This window comes from Balaenoptera musculus, chromosome X (genome assembly GCF_009873245.2).
Source record: "Balaenoptera musculus isolate JJ_BM4_2016_0621 chromosome X, mBalMus1.pri.v3, whole genome shotgun sequence".
Classification (NCBI taxonomy): Eukaryota; Metazoa; Chordata; class Mammalia; order Artiodactyla; family Balaenopteridae; genus Balaenoptera; species Balaenoptera musculus.
This window is the reverse complement of record NC_045806.1, coordinates 9,770,285-9,790,816: the sequence shown is the minus strand read 5'-3', so window position 1 is coordinate 9,790,816 and position 20,532 is coordinate 9,770,285. Positions and strand designations below refer to the sequence as shown.

The 20,532-nt window shown below is 42.5% G+C and overlaps 1 protein-coding gene across 3 annotated transcripts; it reads right to left on the bottom strand.

The window, feature by feature from the left end:
• Positions 1-2,512: 2,512 nt before the first annotated feature.
• On the bottom strand, positions 2,513-19,558 carry TLR8 (toll like receptor 8). 3 transcript variants are annotated; one of them, XR_005018331.1, is made up of 4 exons: positions 19,375-19,558; positions 17,407-17,526; positions 13,534-13,597; positions 3,023-6,172 (listed from the first exon to the last, which is right to left on the bottom strand). XR_005018331.1 is itself a non-coding variant. In XM_036839825.1 (3 exons), the coding sequence occupies exon 3, from the start codon at positions 6,164-6,166 to the stop codon at positions 3,059-3,061; it is 3,108 nt and encodes a 1,035-aa protein (XP_036695720.1). In that variant the 5' UTR covers positions 6,167-6,172; positions 13,534-13,597; positions 19,375-19,467; the 3' UTR covers positions 2,513-3,058. The 3 variants fall into 3 exon arrangements, 2 of the variants coding, with proteins under 2 accessions (XP_036695720.1, XP_036695721.1); XM_036839825.1 differs by lacking the exon at positions 17,407-17,526 and having other exon boundaries at positions 2,513-6,172; positions 19,375-19,467; XM_036839826.1 differs by lacking the exons at positions 13,534-13,597; positions 17,407-17,526 and having other exon boundaries at positions 2,513-6,172; positions 19,375-19,467.
• Between the last annotated feature and the right edge of the window lie 974 nt (positions 19,559-20,532).

Below are 20,532 nucleotides of genomic sequence, written 5' to 3'. Positions count from 1 at the left end.
TCTGCTCTCATGACCTAATCGCCTCCCAAAGGTCCAACCTCCTAACACCATTACCTTGGGGGTTAGGTTTCAACATGTGAATTTTGGGAGGACACAAACATTCAGGCCATAGCGTATGGGATAAAGAAATAAACTTCAGTATTGTTGGATCTCTTGGTTACAGCAACTGAGCCTTTACACTTATAATACAAAATAATACATAAGAACTTTTAACAGTGATTGTCTCTAGGAAGCGAAGTTGTGTTGGGAGGGAGACTGAAATTTAATCATACATCCCTTTGTAAAATTTGAATTTTTAAAAGCTTGTATATGGGTATTATCATATATTCATTTTAAAATAACAGAAAACAAAACAATGCTTTCTCTTTAACAAATCAGAGGTCTGGGAGACACCGCTTCGGCAAAGATCCCCGGTGTTCTCCTTACTTGCTGCAAGTAATAATCCTTCCTTCTCCCGCAAAAACATAACAAAACAAACCAACCAACCAACAAAATTACAGTTCTGATTTTTCCATAATGGTATCTTAAATGAGGAATGAGTGAGTTTCAAGAACAAATGTTTTTATTAACCATTGATTTCACTACCTTCACTTTATGAAGATATTTGCTAAGGAAAAGGTAAAATTGTTTGTGACTTTCATTAACTTGTCATTCTGTCAACAGGACACTGCCAAAGTATGTGAGCTTAACATAGACCTGTAATCACTACCACTGAAAAAATGTACATTTTTATTTTACCAAAACAATCAGAGAACACAGGAATGAGCTTCTACCAGACAACAAGTTAATGTGGCATCCACAGGAACGAGCTGTAACTGCACCCCACCATGAATGGTCCTGCTTTCAGATATTTGTCTTCACGCCTCAACAAATGCAAGCATAAATACCTTTCTATTAACATCATGGTCACAGAACAGGGTTCAACATGACAAAGCTAAAATTGTCCTTGACTGATTTCCACTTTGTCCATGTTACACTAAGACACATCATTTCGTTCAGTTCCTTAGAAACTCATATTTAAAGATAACTCATGCTGCAAGATTAATTAAGAGACTGTACTTAAGGAAGTATGGCGCACTGGAGATTTTTCTTCTTTTCATTCTAAAGGGACTTTACTTTCTTACGCTCGAATAATTTCCAGTTATTTTCAGGTCAAGTTCATAAGGTACCTCTTCAAGATTCATACTACACTGGATAGAAGATGCTATGGACAGATGCAGAGAAACCAAGGGGTAGCAGAGGTGGTAGGGAATGCCAACACTGTTACATTTGGCAGAACTGCATAAAGGGTACCGACAGGTAGGCATTCTGACATTACGTCTTCTGCGTAGGAACTAAAGATAGAATTAATTTCTCTGTTAATAATTATCTTAATGTACAAACTTTATGAAAACTGTTCCCCCTTTGACTTCTACCAAAGCTTTTTCTTCCTAAGTATTCTCCAAAAACCCAGTGTTGATGGTATTTTATTTTATTTTTTAATCCCCCGGGCTTTTATTTATTTTTTAAATTATAGTTGATTTGCAATGTTGTGTTAATTTCTGCTGTACAGCAAAGTGACAGTTATATATACATTCTTTTTTAATATTCTTTTCCATTATGGTTTATCCCAGGACACTGAATATAGTTCTCTGTGCTCTACAGTGGGACCTTGTGGTCCATCTATTCTCTATGTAATAGTTTGCATCTACTAACCCCAAACTCCCAATTCACTCCTTTCCCCCTTGGCAACCAAGTCTGTTCTCTGTCCATGAGTCTGTCTCTGCTTCGTAGATAGGTTCCTTTGTGTCATATTTTAGATTCCACATATAAGTGATATCATATGGTATTTATCTTTCTCTTTCTGACTTACTTCACTTAGTATGATAATCTCCAGGTGCATCCATGTTGCTGCAAATGGCGTTATTTTGTTCTTTTTTATGGCTGAGTAGTATTCCATTGTATATATGTACCACATCTTCTTTATCCATTCATCTGTCGATGGACATTTAGGTAACTTATTTTATATTATAGATCTGTTTCCTTACTGTGTATTAATTATATGCTCATGATGTGAAATGAAGCATTTTAATCATTAATTTCATGATTTACAGCAATGGCAATTGACAGATACTCCAAATGCTTCTAATTTAGCTGCACACTTTTAAAAAATGGTTAAGAAGTAAAAAAAAAAAAACAAAAAACAAAAGCAAAACATTTTAAATACCATCCACCTTAGCTTTTAAATGGCATCTAAACCTTAGAAGTGAAATATTATAGCCAGTATTTATAAAAGTAATTGTAAAAGAAGGACTAATGCAAACACAGCATAATATAACCACATAGCCATGGATATATGATAAATCTACATAGCAACTTAACATCAGAAGTGTCATAGTTGCAAAAGTTCTGAGATATTGAAATGAAGGTATAGTAGGCCAACTGCTAAGATGGCCACAATGGTCCCCTCTCCTGGTATTCACCATTTATGACCAAGATGGCAGGCTGAGTGAGGCTATCACAACCGCCCATCTCGGTCATGGACTACTTTTCCAGGACTGAGGTGATCACTCCCATGGAGCTGGCAGGGCCAGTGATTTAATTCTAACAAGCAGAATATGGCCAAAGTGACGGGTTATCACTTCCCTGATTAGACTACAAAGATGGCGACTTCCACTGTGTCAGCAATCTCTCTCTCTTGTTGGCTTTGATGAAGCAAGCTGCCACAGCAAGGGGTCCACGTGGCTGGGAACTGAGGGCAGCCTTGGGCCAACAGCCCAGGAAGAACTCAACCCTGAAAACCACCACATGAGTGTGAGCTCAGCAGTGGATGCTAGCTCTAGCAGATGCCTGTGGCCCTGGCTGACCCGGAGATCACAGCCTTTGAGAGGCCCTGAGCAGAGGACCCAGCGATAAGCCACGCCTGGACTCCTGATCCACAGAGACTATGAGATAACAAATTGTATCATTTTAAGCCATTAAGTTTGGGGGTAATTTGTTACACACCAAGTGATAGCTGAGACAGAAGGGTCATTGCTGTGCATTCTTAGTATGTTGGTGAACCCCGACTTAACAACAGTTAGTACTGCTTAATGGAATTGACATACAAATTGTTATACCGTGAATCATTCGCAGTTAAGACAACATTTTTCAGACTCTGCCAAAACAAGCCTTCCGCCTTGGGGTTGTCAGGCCACTGGAGGATGGAGCTCTTGCAGATCCTCTGCCGCAGCCTCAAATACTGCGAGTGCTGCAACACTGGCTCCAGCAGAATAAAGACAATCACATCCATATTCTCATCTATTAGCCTCTGCAAGGCCAAGTAGAATGCTGTTTTAAAGTTCCAGTTTTTGGCATAATTTTTGGTTAGAACAAATATTGTTTTCTTGCTTTGGTTGATGCTCTGCATGAGGTTGTCGATGATGGCGAGTCCCGGGTCCCAATCCCTTTCCTCTAAACAGAGGAGCACATTTTTGTCCTCACTCTCTTCCAGGTGGAAGCGCAGCTCATTAATCACCCAGTCTGTGACAGAGGCATCTTTGGTGTCATAAGAAACGTAAGCATCGTAGAAAGTCTGGGATGTGGAAAGAGACCTGTAGCCTTTTACCTTAGCTAAGCACACATGATAGAGAAACCAAGCATCCCAATAAAACCAATGATGAGCCAGGGCAGCCAGCATAACTGAGATGGTGACAAAAAAGGTGAAGAAACAGAATACTGCCGCAGTGGTATCTGAAACACAAGTTGTGAGCTCTAGACTCACAATGCTCTTGCCTTGTTGATCCCCAGGACTGGCACAAATGACATCTGTCAATCTGGGAATTGTGACGTTCAGATTTTCATCCATCCATTCTCGAAAATCTCCAAAGTCACAGGTACAGTCAAAAGGGTTTCTACCTAGTTCCAAAATGGCTAACTTGGTGGCGGTCTTAGTTGCAAACGTGGATTTGTTGATCGTCTTGAGCTGGTTGGCACTTAAATCGAGGTGTGTCAGACTGCTGGCTTCGGAAAGAAAGCCGGACGGCAGGTGGGAAATCCTGTTTTGACCCAGTAGCAGTGTCTCAAGAGAAGATGTGAATTTCGATAGGCTATCAGTTAAAAAGGACAGCTCGTTTCCACTTAAGTCAAGCAAGCAGAGATGAGGAAACTGCTGTAGTAATGACCAGTTAAAGAAATTTAACCTATTATCATTTATATATAGTTCAGTGAGACTCCGGGGCAAGTTAAGGAAGGCTTCATTGGGGATATGCTGAAGGTTATTAGAGGCTAAATGAAGCCGTGTCAGATTGCTGAGATATTTAAAAATTTGCCAGTACCTGACATCTTGAGCATTCCACAAAAGGTCAAGGCGGTTTCCACTGAAAACTAATTCTTCCAGGGACATGCTTTTCAGGTATGGTTCTGTTAAAGTAAAAATACTATTGTAGCTCAAGTTTAAAACTTTCAGCTGAGTTAAATTTTGAATAAATCCTAGACGGTGTGTTACCCCTGCTATTCGGAAGTAGTGCGCATTGTGGCTCAGATCTAGAACTTCTAACAATGGCAATTCGCTGAAAGCAGCATCGTCATCAAAGTCTAGTCTATTGTTTGTCAAATCCAAATACTTGATACCACGCAAAAGTGAAAATTCAGTTCCATTTAACGCTTGACCGTTGCCATTTGAAGACAGATTTAAACAGGAAATGTTCCTAAAACCTTCAAATTGCTTTATCCCAATAAAGAAAATACTGTTCAAGCTTAAATCTAAGGCTCTGCCGTAACTGGAACATTGTGGCTTTATCAAAGGGTTGGTGTTATGATAAAAATTCGAATGTGGGTCAAACTCAGTATCTGCTGAGCGTGGCTTAAGGATATGCCTTTGGAAAGAGGGGCCATTTGCGTCATGTTTCTCGGTATCACTGACCAAGGGTGATATTCTGTTTTCGGACAAGTAAATGATTTTCAGGTTGGAGAACGACTGGAAAACGGTAAAATCAATTTGCTTAATAAAATTAACGCCCAAGTTGATAGCCATTAAATTTGAGAGGTTCCTCAGGGGCTGGAAATCATCGTTTCTAAGTTCCTGGAACACATAACCTCTTAAATGCAATATCTGGAGAGATGTAAGCTTAGAAAATTTTTGAGAAATATTAATGTACTGTGGATATTTTTTCAGCTCGTAGTTGTAAGATAAGTCAAGTATTTCTAAGGAGGGCAGTTTTGCCAAAAATTCCCCAGAGGCTATTTCGTCCATTAAATAGTTGAATTCGAGATGCAGCACCTTCAGATGACGCATGTTGTCAAACCAGGTTGCAGGAACCTTCCGGAGCGAAGTGCTAGAGAGGTTTAGGTAGCGAAGTTGGGTCAGGGTTCGAAAAGCAAGAGGATGTATCTGAATTGAAGCACCTCCATCGCAAGGTTTGCAGGGAAATGGCGCGTTAAAACATCTCGGGCAGTTCCCACTTAAATCTAGTACTTTTAAATTTATCAGTTCCCTGAAGTCTTCTTGACTGATGTTTCTGATCTTGGTGTTGCTAAGATAGAGCTCTGTGAGGGAGCTTGGCAGTTTGGGTGGCACGTGGAAAAGGGGATTAAAAGATAATGACAGCACCTTCAACTTGGTAAGGTTTTCAAATGTTCCATCTTCTATGGCAAAGGTTTCATTACAAGCAAAATAACAGTTCCAGCCCAAATAGAGACTTTCCAGATTCCTAAGTCCAGAAGTGTTCTTTTTCATTAACACAGTTATTCTATTTTGAATTAGACTAAGTTCTTTCAAAGATTTTGGCAAACCAGCCGGTATTTCTTGTAACTGGTTGTCTTCAAGCAGTAACTCCCTTAGCTTTTTTAGGTTGAGAAATGCCCCGTCTTTAATAGTCATACCGTTCTTTACAGCAGGATTTTCATTCTGGGGCTGTAGCTTGACGTTATGGTTTAGATTGATCTTAGTCAGATTTTGCAGCCCTTGAAATGATTCATTTGTTATGCGTCTGATGAAATTATCAGACAGGTCTAGTTCTGTCACACTTTTGTCCACTGTTTGGGGTACCTCGTGTAATTGACGATTGTTACATTCTGCAATAACAGAGCCATTTTGTTTTGTCTCATCGCAAGGATAGCTTCTAGAATAATTTGCTTCAGCGAAGAACTCACAGGAATCAGAGATTAGCAGGAAAAGGCAGGTCAGAAGCAAAAAGTGAAGAGTCATGTTTTCCTAAGGAAAATCAAAGTGGAGTCACAATATGAGAGTGGCAATATTTGCCAGGCATTTCATGATGAAATTCACAGTGCTTCAACCATACTTGGCCTGAGTTTCGAAGTGGGAGTTCTCTTAACCGTTAAATACACTGCATTAAATTAGGTTCCAAACGATTTTAGTTTTTGACCGTGTTCACCTTCGTGGTGCTCAAAGAAGCGAAAGATGAAGCTATCTGAGATGTGATGACAAGAAAACCTGAAAAGCTTTTGCAGAAGCACTCATCAAGATGCCTCACCACCATAACGGGCCTGATGCTGGACCCTGCCTATGGTTCACGCCAGATCTATAGCACAGCAAGCTATATATCTGTCGCTTCGACCTATTAGCATAACTCGATGAAACTTTGGCCAGTCCCAAGGAGAGTCCAGATCCAGAGATGACTCTTACCTTTTACCTACACAGCATATATTTTATTGGTATTTCCCACAATTTTTCTATACCTCTATGATGGGATGTATCAAATTCTCTTATGTCCTAGCATGAAAGTGGACATTTTCTGTCGATAATAATAGCAAACAAAGTGTCACGTTTTACGCCAAACATAAACATTTTCTCACCCATGTTTATGTTCCCAGCAACAAACGAGATAGGTTCTATTATTATCCATATTTTGTAAGTGAAGAAACAAACTCAGAGCCTTAAGTAACTTTCAGAAGGATAACACACTGTAGAGGGGAGACGAGTCCATCTGATTCCAACATGGCATTTTTAATCACTAACCGTCATGCTACACAATCTCATTTTGAAATCTTTATGCCAGAACAGTTCCTCAAATGTAGACAGCACTCAAAAAATGTTTTCTAAGGAGGCTACTATTTATATGTCCCTTATCATACAAACACTGGCACGAATAGCCATTCTTTTGCTTTCGTAAACTTCTGTGGGGAAGACATGACGTTTTATATTTTTATGCATCCTTTGTAACATTTAGTAGAGTGCCTCACTTTCTGCAACTCTTTCGGGGGGCTGAGTATATTATTTTGGTAATTATACGAAGCAATGAACAGATTAATGTTATTGGTATGATCAAGGGTTATAGTCAAAAAAACTCTCAAAATCTTATTTGACCAGGTGTGGAGACCAATCTTTACTAAACTATTTTTCACTGAAGCCCAACTCACGTCCTTATTGTGAGTTAAACCAAGTACGTGCTTTCTTTTTAAATTCTCCTGGAATTTAGGGTTAGTGAACTAACAGTCACTGCCATACCCTTCCTATATTAGAAAAGATTTTTACATGGATGTTGAGTATTCTGAGGATCGATGATTATTGCCATTTGTAACAGCTAAGGAAAAGCCAGCTCCTTATGAGATGAAAATTAAAGTGGAACAAAACTTCCAGGCATTTTCAGTCTCTTGTAGTTATTTCCAACTACAGCACCATCAAGGTGCCGCTGCTTAATGTTTAACTTTTACTAAAAGAAAGCCCTGCTTTACCTGGTGTGCTAGGCGGAATTTTAAGATGATCCCTATGACTTTTGCCCCTTGGTATGACTCCTGTAATCATGTTACATTATGTGACAAAAAGGAGATTATCTAGATGGCCCTAATCTAATCATATATGCCTTTAAAAGCAGAGAGTTTTCTCTGGCTAGTAGCAGAAGGAAGAGTCAGAGAGATGGGAAGCAGGAGAAGAATTGGACACATCACTGCAGACTTGAAGATAGAGGGGGTGGGCCCCTGACAAGGAATGCAGGCAGCGTGTAGAAGCTGACAGTGGCTCCCTGTCGACAGTTAGCAAGGAAATGGGGGCCCTGATCTTACAACCACAAAGAACTAAAGCTGACTGACAGCCCAAATGAGTTTGGAAATGGATCCTCAGCCAGAGCCTTGAGATAAGAGTCCAGCTGGCCAACACCTTGATTTTAGCCTTATGAGACCTAAAGCAGAGAACCCAGGCAAGCCCACCCAGACTCTAACCCACAGAAATTTAAGCTAATAAATGTGTATTGTTTGAAGTGTTTAAATTTGGGGGTTATTTGTTACGCAGCAATAGAAGACTAATACATCTAGGTGGACTTCCCTGGTGGTGCAGTGGTTAAGAATCCGCCTGCCAATGCAGGGGACGTGGCTTCAATCCCTGGTCCGGGAAGATCCCACATGCTGCAGAGCAATTGAGCCTGTGCGCCGCAACTACTGAAGCCTGTGCACCTAGAGCACCGGAGCACCCATGCTCTGCAACAAGAGAAGCCACCGCAATGAGAAGCCCACACACCACAACAAAAAGTAGCCCCTGCTCGCTGCAACTAGAGAAAGCCTGCGCGCAGCAACGAAGGCCCAACGCAGCCAAAAATAAATTAATTAATTTTAAAAAAAACACTTAAAAAAAAAAAAAAGAAAACTAATACATCTAGAAAATGTGTGTTAAAAGATGATTCACAGCTTGAAAATATGCAGCTTTTGCAGAGGCCACCCCAGGTCTCAAAGTTCAACATCTCCACTGGGAGACACAGGTGTGCCAAGGAGGTAACGAAGCTCAGGGATGCGAGGAACTTTGGCAAGTAACCCAGGCAATATTATGTTTGCTCAGCACCTAAGCAGATCTAAGCCTATGTGATTTCCAAGTGTGAACATTTTGGAAGTTACTTCCTGACTCTTCCTTGTCCTCTCCTAGCTAGTGGGTGGCCTTGGGGGGGGGGCGTCTATTTGATGACACGCACAGCTTATTAGTTAGCTCTACAGTCTAGTGGGTTAAACAGACGTGAGTGAAACACAACATTACGAGATTTCAACGGTGACACAAAGAAGTAAGTGACACTAGAAGAGCCTAAAAAGAGGAGGATTTGACCTCTTCATGGAGGCTGGGAAAGGTTTCCCTGAGGAAATGGAACTTGAACTGTGATTTTAAGGTTGATTTGGCATGTATAAAACAGAAAGAGGTCAAAAGAATGTCCCAGCATATGCAAAGGCCCTGCGTGTATTCCTTTGATTTTCCCGTGCTGTGCCTTCAGAGGAGCCCTGTACAGGAGTCAAGAGGGGCATGGTGGGGGCCTGAGACAAAGCACACCAGGTTTCAAGTCCTCAAAGGTGACTGAAACCTGCAGAGAACTGCTTGCAACAGTAGGACTCAGAATAAGAAGCAGGGCCAAGAGGACTGGAATGGCACGTGAGAGATGACGAATAGAGATGTTGCAGAGGTCCTCAGTAGCTCCATGTCACTACGGTCAACAGACATTTTTCAGTCCTCGTCTGAACGAGCACATGAATGTAAGGGACTGAAAGAAAGTCAGGGATGTTAAGAAAAGATGAGAGTGGATTTTGATCTTGATCTGAGGAGCAACGCAAGCCTTTGAAGGTGGTACCATGCTCATTATTCTACAGTCATCACTGGCAAGAGGGCACAGACCTTCAGGAGCAAGATGATGGTAGCGTGAACCAAGTTGGTGGCAATGGAGATAAAGAGAAATGGATTCAAGAGATACTTAGGAGGTAACACTGAGAGACATGGCAATAGATTATAATGGGGAGGTTGGATTATGAGGGAGAGGGAAGAATTCGTGGTGACTTCCAGGTTTCTGGTCTGTGCAACTGGATGAATGAGAGAGAGTGCCATTCACTGAGGGAAAAAGATCATTTGGGGCTGGGGAAGCAGGGAGTGAATAGTATTAATTAAATCTGACATGTTGACCTTGAGCTGAGTTTGTGATCTTCCAGTGGAGACATCCAGTAGGCAGTTACATATGTGCATCTTAGACTCAGAGGAGAGTTCTGGTACAGGGATGAATTTGGGAGTCATGACAAGTACAGCCATGAGTGTGAATGAGATCATCCAGGGCAGTGTAAGCCATAAAGGATCTTCCACATTTCAGTTCTACAACAACAATTTTAGCATCTGTTTTTCTAGTACTTTTATGATTTCATTTTCTTCTATTGAAATATCTTATCCCACTGCAATTGTTTTGGCATAAAATGTGAGGTGGGGACCCACATTATTTTTTCTAAATGGAGACCTGGTTGCCCCACCATCATTTATTGAATAATCTTTTGCTCACCGATCTGATTGCTCCCTTTATCATATGCTAGCTTTCCTATGTATTTTGATCTATTTCTAGACTCTTATTCAATTTTGTCAATCTCTTCATCATTCACATGCTGGTACCACATGTCTTAATAATTACAGTTTTTAGGTATGCTAGCATCTGATAGGGCAAGTCCTGTTCATCACTCTTCTTTTGTGAATGGATCACTCCTATCTTACCTTCTAACAGGTTCTCACGGGTGTACACTAAGACTGTAGATTTCTATATATTAATTTTATACCAAATCGCTATACTAAATCCTCTGATTATTTGGAATAGTTGCCTCTCCATGTGATTTTCTTGGCTAAGCAATTAAACCATCTACAAATAATGATGATCTTCTTATCACCCTTTATGCAATCTATTTTTATTGTCTAACTGCATTGCCTAGTTACTCCAGAATCATGAAAAAATAATAGAGCAGAGGTCAAAAAAAAAAAAAAAAAAGCAAAGACTGACCAGTTAAACCACACACAGATGAAAATTCTGCCTCACAAAAAGCACAGTAAACAATGCCAAAAGTGAAATAAAGGAGGAGAAAGTATTTGCAGTTCATATCACAGATAAGGGGGTGATATATTTGATATGTAAAGACTTTTTAAGCATAATTGAAAAGACAAATTATTCAATAAAAAATGAACAAAAACATATTAACAGACAGTTCACAGAAAGGAAACACAAATGGCTCTTAAACATAGGAAAATAGGGCTTCCCTGGTGGCGCAGTGGTTGAGAGTCCGCCTGCCAATGCAGGGGACACGGGTTCGAGCCCTGGTCTGGGAAGATCCCACATGCCGCGGAGCAGCTTGGCCCATGAGCCACAACTGCTGAGCCTGTGCGTCTGGAGCCTGTGCTCCGCAACGAGAGGCCGCGATAGTGAGAGGCCCGCACACCGCGATGAAGAGTGGCCCCCACTTGCCGCAGCTAGAGAAAGCCCTCGCACAGAAACGAAGACCCAACACAGCCAGAAATAAATAAATAAAAATTAAAAAAAAAGCAAAACCCTTCTCCTCAATCTCAACTTGAAGACTTCCTAGAACACCTGTTCTCACGGCTGGCCACTTTAAAAAAAAAAAAATAGGAAAATATACTCAACTTCACTCAAAAAATTACACTGATATACAATTTTTCACTGATTCTACTGTGTAGGTGAGGCTGTGGAGAACAGGTGTTCCCATATCTTACCTGTAGGGGTCTAAATTAGGGCCACCTCTAAGATGCAGAGAAATCTGTAATATCTGCCAAAATTGGAGAGATAGACTCAGCAATTTCAATTCTAGAAGCAGATTGTAAGAGAGACCCTCACATATACAAATGCCTATATACAAGGATGTTCCATGCAGGGCTGTTAGCAATAGCAAAAGACTGGAAATAATCTAAATGCCTACGAGTAGTGGTCTGGTTAAATAAACCAGGATGTTATATTCATACAATGGAATACTATGCAGCAATTAAAAAGGAAAAGGTAGCTCTATATTCATTTATTCATTCATTCAAAAATATTTATTAAGCATGTACTTTATTTTGGGGACTGTTTTCAAGCTGGGAATATAGCAATGAACAAAACAGATGAAAATACCTGCCCATTTGGAGCTTACATTACAAGATGTTAGATGGTGGAAAGTACTAGGGAGCAAAATAAGGATGGGAAAGGGGATGGTCATGTAGACTGTCCCTCAGTTGGGATGTGTCTGACGTCTCTGTCATGATTAGACTGGGGTAATGGGTTTGGGGGAGGACAACCTGAGAGGTCAAGTGCCACTCGAGTCACAGCTCACCTAGGGCACGTACACGACTTTCGCTGTTGATGTGGACCTTGATCACCTGGCTGAGGTAGTGCTTGTCAGCGTCCTATTATACTTTTGAATTATAGCTTAATAAAAAATTTTTAAAATTAATTTTTAAAAAGTCCCCTGGGGAACAGATGGCCAGGTGGTGGCAGACTCTTCCCTTAGCGTGGTAAACAGAGTCCAAACGCGACTCTCACACAACACTGAGCAATAGAGGAGAAAAGCCTCTAGGAGGCGCTGGAGACCAGAAGAAGAGCCTTCTGACACTTCAGGATGAATATGGCCTCCCAGAGAACCTGAGGCAACTTAAAATAAAGCTTGGAGCATGGAAATGAGCAGAATGTTGCAGAAAGGATTTCTGAGTGAAAAGCTTGAGGTTCCTAACTCCACCCTCCCGGAAATGTGTCCTGAGGTAAGAACAAGAGTTGACAAGTTCCAAATAAGTTCAGTTTGAAGAGAAGTACATAGATGGGAAGAGTGGGAGGCGGGGAGCAGGCAGTTGGCCAAGATGTTGAAGAGAAAACCCTGATTGTTCAAGCCTCTCCACCCGCCTCAGGGCCTCACAGACGCAAAACGGACTGCAAAGGCTCACCACCCACAGAGTGAACCCTAGCTCAACATTCAGCGGGCTCTGAGGTGGGAGAGCAGAGCCCAAAGCCCTGGAAAGCAAGAGCCACGCCTTCCCAGCCAAGTTCCTCCTCTTGGCCACACCCATGCCTCTGGCTTCCAAAAGTCTTGGCTCCAAAAGGACACCAAAGGGAACCAGGTCCCAGAGAACTAAGAAGGATACTGGAGAGGATTTACCCCCATCAAGGTGTAACCAATGAATAAAAACCATCCAGCCTGGCAGAAGAAAAATGGCAACTCTGCATATAAAATAGAGAAATGGCAACTATGTGGAAGAGAAAAAAGAGAAATGGCAACTCCGTAAATAGAGGGAAAAGGGGCAATTATGCAAATAAGATAGAAAGTAAAACTATGCAAGTAAAAGAGAGAGAGACAGAGAGAGAGAGAGACAGAGAGAGAGAGAGAGAGAGAGAGAGGAAGGGAGGAAGGGAGGAAGGGAGGAAGGGAGGAAGGGAGGGAGGGAGGGAGGGAGGGAGGGAGGGAGGAAGGGAGGAAGGGAGAAAGGGAGGAAGGGAGGAAGAAAGAAAAGAGATTTCTGTTGCTTGAGGCTGACAGCTGAAGGCGCCCATTAAACTGAGAGCAAAGGGCTAGGAGCCTACAAGGTGAGAAAGGGCATGAGAGGAGACCACAGCAGACAAGGAATGTGTATGAAGTTGAGGAAGATGGAAAGCAGGTAGATGAGTGGTAGGTGGCACGGCAGAGCAGAGAAGGCTAAAGCCAACCAGAGCGAGGTCAATTCACAGCATACAAGCCCGGAAAGACTCTGGAGCTGGCGGGCAACAGTCAGGGCAGCGATATGCCAGGCAGGGCTGCACAGGGGATGGGTTGAAAGTCTGCATGAGAAGTTAGACCCCTCCTGATTCCCTCCCTGAGACTTACTACCTCGAAAGGTTGAATCCAGAGCCTTCGGTTCAGGAATTCAGGCACAAGTGAAGGCAGGGGCAAACTGTCAAAAAGCAAACAGGAGGGTTAAAGCACAGTGTGTATCTGGAGCGCAGAATCCCATCCTCTTCCCTCCTCCGGCTCTGGGGCCTCTGACATCCACCTGGTTTATAAACGCCCCACTCCAGCACCCCAGGCAGGAGACTGGAGCATCTCACTGGGAAAATGGATAGGCACAGCAGCAGGGCCACGAGTGTAAAATTTAAGTGGACCCCCAAAAATGTAGTCATCAAGATGAATATAGTTTTAAAAAAGTAAAGTCCCTGATGGACTATATATCAGTATTAAATAACGACAGAATCGGACCCTGCACTTGCAAAGCAGTGTTTCACCTGCCTCACCCCATCCCGGCTCTGGTTCCAAGAAAACTTGATTTACCGAAATAGGCAACCAGCCTGAGGACCAGAGTTTGCCTATTTGATTTTTTTAAAATACAACATTAAAATATTATGTATGTTGATTGCTGAGCTTTTGGGGACCCTATCTCCCAGAAATTCTCCACCAAAGCCAGTGCCTCACTCTCCTCACCCTAGCCCTGGCCCGGCACCACAACAAAGATCTCCAATCACACTGGCACACGCTAACCAGAAGCTGGCTCCCATCCTAGGCTGGGACCTATCGTTGGGAAGGCCAGTCCTTGCAGCTGAAGCTTTTCATCAGCTGTTTGGTGTCCCACTCTTGAGTATGAAATAACCGTCAGCGCCAGTCACCTGGAATTCACCCAGCATCAAAGAAAGATGGACACAAGCAAAAAGAAAAGAAAAATCACAGACACAGCAATTGATAGAATCAGGTCTTCTGGCACCCAGGACAGTGGTTGATGGTTTATTTTCTTAATGCAGATCCTGTCTTGTACAGATGCTCAATCCCCCCCTCTGCAATTCTGAAATCCTTAAAAATCTGAGCACCAGAAGATTTTCGGGTTTTATCGTAACTTACTTGGCAGCAAAACCTGATCCAAACTGACCTAAGGCTAGTATGATCTTTATTTATCCACTTAGCAGGAGCCCTGTGGTTTCACGGCAGAAGTAACCATTGTGCGTAATCATCAGGGCTGCCGTTGGCCCATCGGAAGTGTTTTGTAATAAATCCTGTACGTACCATCTTCTCTTGCTAAAATACAAATTCTGAACTTTGACACAATTCTGGCCTACAGGTTTCAGGTAAGGGATTGTGAATTGATATTTAAATCTCCTTCACTGGAAGCACATTAGCGATTCCTGAATTGTCCTCGGCATATGTTAAATCAGAAAAGAGAACGTGATTGTCAATGGGACCAAGTTATGACTTTCATGGGCCTGAGATACTTTGGCCCTCATGGGCCTCCATAAAAAAAAAAAATAGTAAAAATTATATTTTATGACCACGTTGGTATAAAGACAAATATAATCGAGGCTGGAATATATTCATTCTTTTGCTGATTTTAAAAGAAATTAAAATCTTTGCTTGAAGCATCATGGGCCCAAGGTCCTGTGTCTTCTGTGCCCAAAGTGAGGTTGGCCCTGGTTGTCAATGATGGCATCTTGGGGCTCAGATCAGGTCCCCAGAAACTAGACAAGATAAGTAGGAGATACTTACTGAAAAGCAAGGTAAATATTAGATTGGGAGAGGCTGAAGAGAAGGCCGAGGGTTGAGTGGAAGTGGCAGGAAAGAGGACCAGAAAAGGAGAGTGTTGCAGGTTGAATCATGTCCCCCCAAAATGACATGTTGACGTTTTAGCCTCTACACGTGAACGTGATCTTATTTGGAAATAGGGTGTTTGCAGATGGAATCAAGTTAAGATGAGGTCATACCAGACTAGGATGGGCCCTAATTCAATGACTGATGTCCTTATAAGAAGAGGGAAGTTTGGACACAGACACACTTCGGAAAGAAGACCATGGGAAGATAGAGGCGGAGATGGGAAGGACGCAGTTACAAGCCAAGTAACGTCAAGGCTTGCCAGCCACCCCCAGAAGCTGGGAGAAAGGCATGGCCCAGATTTTCCCTCTCAGCCTCCAAGAAGGAACCCACCTTGTTGATAACACCTGGATTTCAGACTTCTGGTCTCCAGAATTGGGAGAGGATAAATTTCTGTTGTTTTGAGTCACCAGATTGGTGGTACTCTGCAACAGCAGCCCCAGGAAACAGATAGGAAAAGCAGAGAGCAGGGGAATAAGAGCTGACCGGTGGAACCCACTGCTGAGACAAGTTCAAGCTGCCAGAAAAAGCCCTTTGGTCAGGCCAGAGAGCTCAGTGCATAGCACACCCTGCTGAGGATGACTGAGTCTACACGGTCTCAATCTTTCGCTGGGTGTTGCCTTGGAACACCCAGGAAAAAAAAATCAAGACCCATTTCTTTAAAGAAAGCATATGAATCACACGCAAAAAAGAAATTTGCTTCACTTCCTGCACCCTGCCGAGTATAGCATTGCACGCTACTGAGGAAGTAATTTCACAACCGTTTTTCTGGTTTCCACGGCAAATCAGGTCTTTGGTTGGGTCCATGGTATACGATAAGCCAATCCTCTCCTTCGGGCTCTGAGGGAACCAAACGGCACAACGAAAACAACCTATCTCAGTCCCCACCCAAATCTTCCTTTTCACCTTGGGCCCCAGTGGACACCAAAAACATAACTGTGAAAGGCCAGTGCAGTTGGAGGACAGCTCAATAAAGCCTGCCTTAGCTGAGTGCACCCTGGGAGTCAGAGTGAGCCCAGGAGCCACGCTCAGAACCCAGCCCATGGGGCGAGAGCTGTAGGCAGGGCAGAGACCGGAAGTGCAGGGTGCAAAGGCAGCGAACCCCACCAGGCAAGGCTAAAATAAACCCTGCAGGTTTTACTATAACACAATCTAGGGTGAAGGTGGTCTGTGAGGCACCTGAAGCTGCCTTCCTGGAACAGACAGCTTTTTATCTTTTCACACCCCTTTCCGAGGCTGCAAGCAGCGATGTTGCAAAGATGCCCCCTCCCTCCTCCCTCTCTGAAAGCTTCCTTTGTTAAGAGGTGATTTGCCTCAGACCATCTCCCCATTTGCACCCCTTTCTCAGAATAGATCCTGCTGATGACCCCCTGACATGAAAGGATCAAGGGCACCTATTGATTATAAAATGTGATGAATCCGCCCAACTGAATGACTTAGCTGTTTGAGCATGATGCAGGATTCCACCAGAAGTAAATGTTTGCCAAACTGGAAATATTTCTAATTTTTCATGGGTTCTGATGTGTTTGCAGTTGACTATGTTGACCACTGATATATTGATATTATGAAAGTAAATTAATAAAGAAATGGCTGGGCAGACAGAATTTGTCACCTTAGATGAAATTTACAGTGAATAATAGATACTTGACTTGATCCATTCCACGTTTGATGGATTCACTAACAGCTTTGGAAGACAAAAGAAACCACTACCACATGAAATGCACGTATTGATGAAGAGATGGAGCCTGATTTCATACGCATAAAAATATGAAAAATTATGCTATTTGAATTCCAGGAAATACGGTAGCACGCATTTGTTGAGTGCTTTATCATGAAGCAAACACTGGGAGCACAAGTCATGCATTTTCTTGTCTGGGCTTCATAAAAATCAGTGAGGTGGGTGCTATCATAGGCCCCCATTTTACAGACATGGAAGCTGAGGCTCAGAGGCTCATTTACGCAAGGTCACTTAGATGGTAGGTGGCAGACTGGAAACTGAGCCTAGAGGTACCCACGTAGTTAACAAATTGGTACCAAGTGGCTGGTTGGCAGTGATCTGGTTTCAGTTTTCAGCAGAAACACCAAAGCCATACCTGGAACCCTCTGGACTTAAATGCTGGGGGTGTTACCCACCTTGCCTTTCCACTGATCAGTCTAACAGAGAGCACTTCCAGATGCTCTGTAATTCCACAGAACAACTGGAAAGCCACTGATTCTAGACATATTCACCAGCTGGTGGCTCTTCGTAACCACCTGAAAAGTCAACACAGCCTGTATTGCTAATGCGGCTCCAGAACCACTGTGTCTGCATAGCCCTGAATAGTTCTAAATTGGGGATAATACTTTAAAAAATAACAAATCCCTCAACTCCATTTAGTAACTCAGTTGAACTCAAATGAGATTTCACTGGAATGACATCCCCCTCAGTAGACCCCAGAGGTGACGCTGAGACACACAAATAATATCCAACTGAGTTTCCAAGACTGACCCTGGGTCATGACATCCTCCCCTGCGAGACATACCCCGATACTGTCAGTCTGGGTTTCCACGGGACTGCCTTCTCTCTCATCAACCCCCGTGCAGTTTGTAGGACTATCACATGAAAGAATGAGAAGCAGAATGAAGAATGGACTTCATCAAGTGCCCTCGCCGTGATCCACTGCCTCGGCTTTTCAGATAAGGCATACATGGAACTTTTATTTTGCTTTCTGGAATCAAGCTAAGGGGCTAATGAATAAGCTTTGGGTCTTCCTGGAGGCCTTGTCACCCCCTAAGAAAGTCTGTGCTCCTTAAGGAAAGGACCAAAAGAGCTGTTCAGATGCTGCCCTAAGAGAGTGGCCCTCAACTTCAGCTGCCCATTGAGATACGTGGGAAGTTGAAAAGCTACGAATGCCCCAGCCCACTCCAGAGATGCTGATTCCACTATTCTGTGGTTCAGCCTGGACAGCGGGATTTTTTAAAGCTCACTCTGTGATTCTAATATACAGTCAAGGCTAAGAACCTTTCCCTGAGGCCAGGAGACAGCTAGGTCCTTGCCTTCCACCCTCCACCAATGACAGGGAAGGGGGTCATTTTCTCAAGTTTAGTTTTATTTTATCTTATTTCCACTTTCTTATAATACAATTATATTGGCTATCACAGCAGTTTACAAATATCAAGTCAAAATTGGATACGTTCAAATGCAATTCCATCTATGTCATTGGCCCTGCTGGCCTAATTCCTTATGAGCCCTTGCAGTCATTTTGTAAAGCATCAGACAATTTCAGGGTAGACTTAATTTACTTTCAAGATCTATAATGCGCATTCACTGGATACAAAAAATGAACTTCAAGAACTTATATATACATTAAATACTGGTAAAAAAAATAACTCCAAGAGCTTTAATAAGCACTAAATGAGCGTGGAAAACAAGATACTACAGTAAATGTGGGATGAGAGTCTCTTGAAATCAGTCTTTGCAATGGCTCTTAAATCTCATTCAATTTTCTAGAAAACATACCATTTTTTAAAAATCGTAAAGGTTTTCAATCTGACAGTTCCTGACAGTAACAAAAGCTGACCACCTGCTATGTCTAAACACTATAGAATATGATTATGGAAATAGTAACATCTTCACTTAAAAACTCTGAACAAGAAAAGTAGCAATTATGAATGCACATTCAGCTCCTGGTAGTAGATGAAGTGTGGGCTTTGCCCAGGCACTAGCAAGCGACCCGGAGTGAGCCAAGAGAGGTTGTCCTTTTCTGTGGAAAGAGCAAAGGACAAACACCTCCCCACCTGCTTTACCCCCAGCCCTTTCACTCTAGATGAGAATACCGTTTCTGGCAGGACCAGAAAGTCATACCCCAGTTCAGTTCCTAACTTGGAATTTGCTTCTTTTCCTCTTGAAAATGATAAGACCACTGCATTTGATTTTTGAAATTTCCTGCACACCGGACCACTCTGTCTACATTTAGAGTTGCCCCAAGACTTCGCCTTTTTATATTGATTTGCACATTCATCACTTTCTTTGGTCACACCATTTGCCACCAAACCCTATTTCGGGGTCAGAAATCCTCTATTTTCTTGGAAAGCTTTGTTAAAAGAATAGAAGTGGCTTACCACTCTTCTGGGATCGTCCTTTCTAACTGCTCATTCTAGAACCTGCAGTGCTGCGGAGTGGCACCCGCTGTGCTACGGGCGCACATGGACAAAGAAACTAACCAACTTCCTAAAATTGGCCGCTTTACCATCAGCAGAACCTCGCCTGTGGTTTGCAAAAGCTTATGTGGGAAGAAGGGAACTTGTGATTTCTTAACTGTTGCCAAATCATTTATTGACTATGCTGTAAAATTTCAAAACTGAAATGGGGTGGGGGTAGGAAAAAGTCATTTATAAAATGATTTAAATATAACCCGAGCCAGATCGATCCGGTGCATTTTTGTTAGTTTGGCTTTATCTGTGTGTACGTGAGGGCGGGTGAGGGGTGGCTAAAAGGATCCTCAGCAAAATGTTAAGAGCAGTGAGCTATGGGGAGCAGGACTGGGGGGAAATAAGGGAGAAATGGGGAAATTTTTCCTTTTCCTTGAAAAATTTTAGTGTCTTTGCTTCAACTTTACCACAAATGTGTACTTGATTTAGGATTGCACAAACTCATTTTTTCTCATAGAATTCATGGATGTAGTTAAATAACATTTGTGCCGCTTCGTCTTCGTTCCACACATTTCCAGGACAGCACATGGTGAGGTGGGCATGGGTCCCTCACCAGGCTGTGACTACAGAGTGGGCATCTCCCTCCTGGGTGTCCCTGCACCTCGGCCAGTACCTGGCACGTGTTATAAGCTCAATAAATGTTCATCGAATGAGTGAGTGAATGGACGAGCAGAAGCATGAGGCAGGAAAATTTAATTTCCTGATTTGCTCTGATAAGTGAATTGGATTTTAAGCTCTCAGAGAGAAGGCCCGAGAAGGTTCAGCCACAAGCAGGAGTCAGCAAACTCCAGCATGTGGGCCAAATCTGCCCAGGGAGTAGAGAATGATTTTCACAGATGAACACTTGCCATTGATCTGATGAGACAGAACACTAACTGTAAACTCCAGTGAGGCAAAAATGTTAGCGTCCCCCCACCAAAGAATCCCATTCTTCTCATTATTAGACCTACATTACAAAAAAACTGCATTTGATGATTATATTTTGAATGTTACCAATTAAATAATTGTGTAATGCGCTTTTCTCTTATTCTATAAGTACCTACATAATGCCTTCAATTGGCCTCTTGG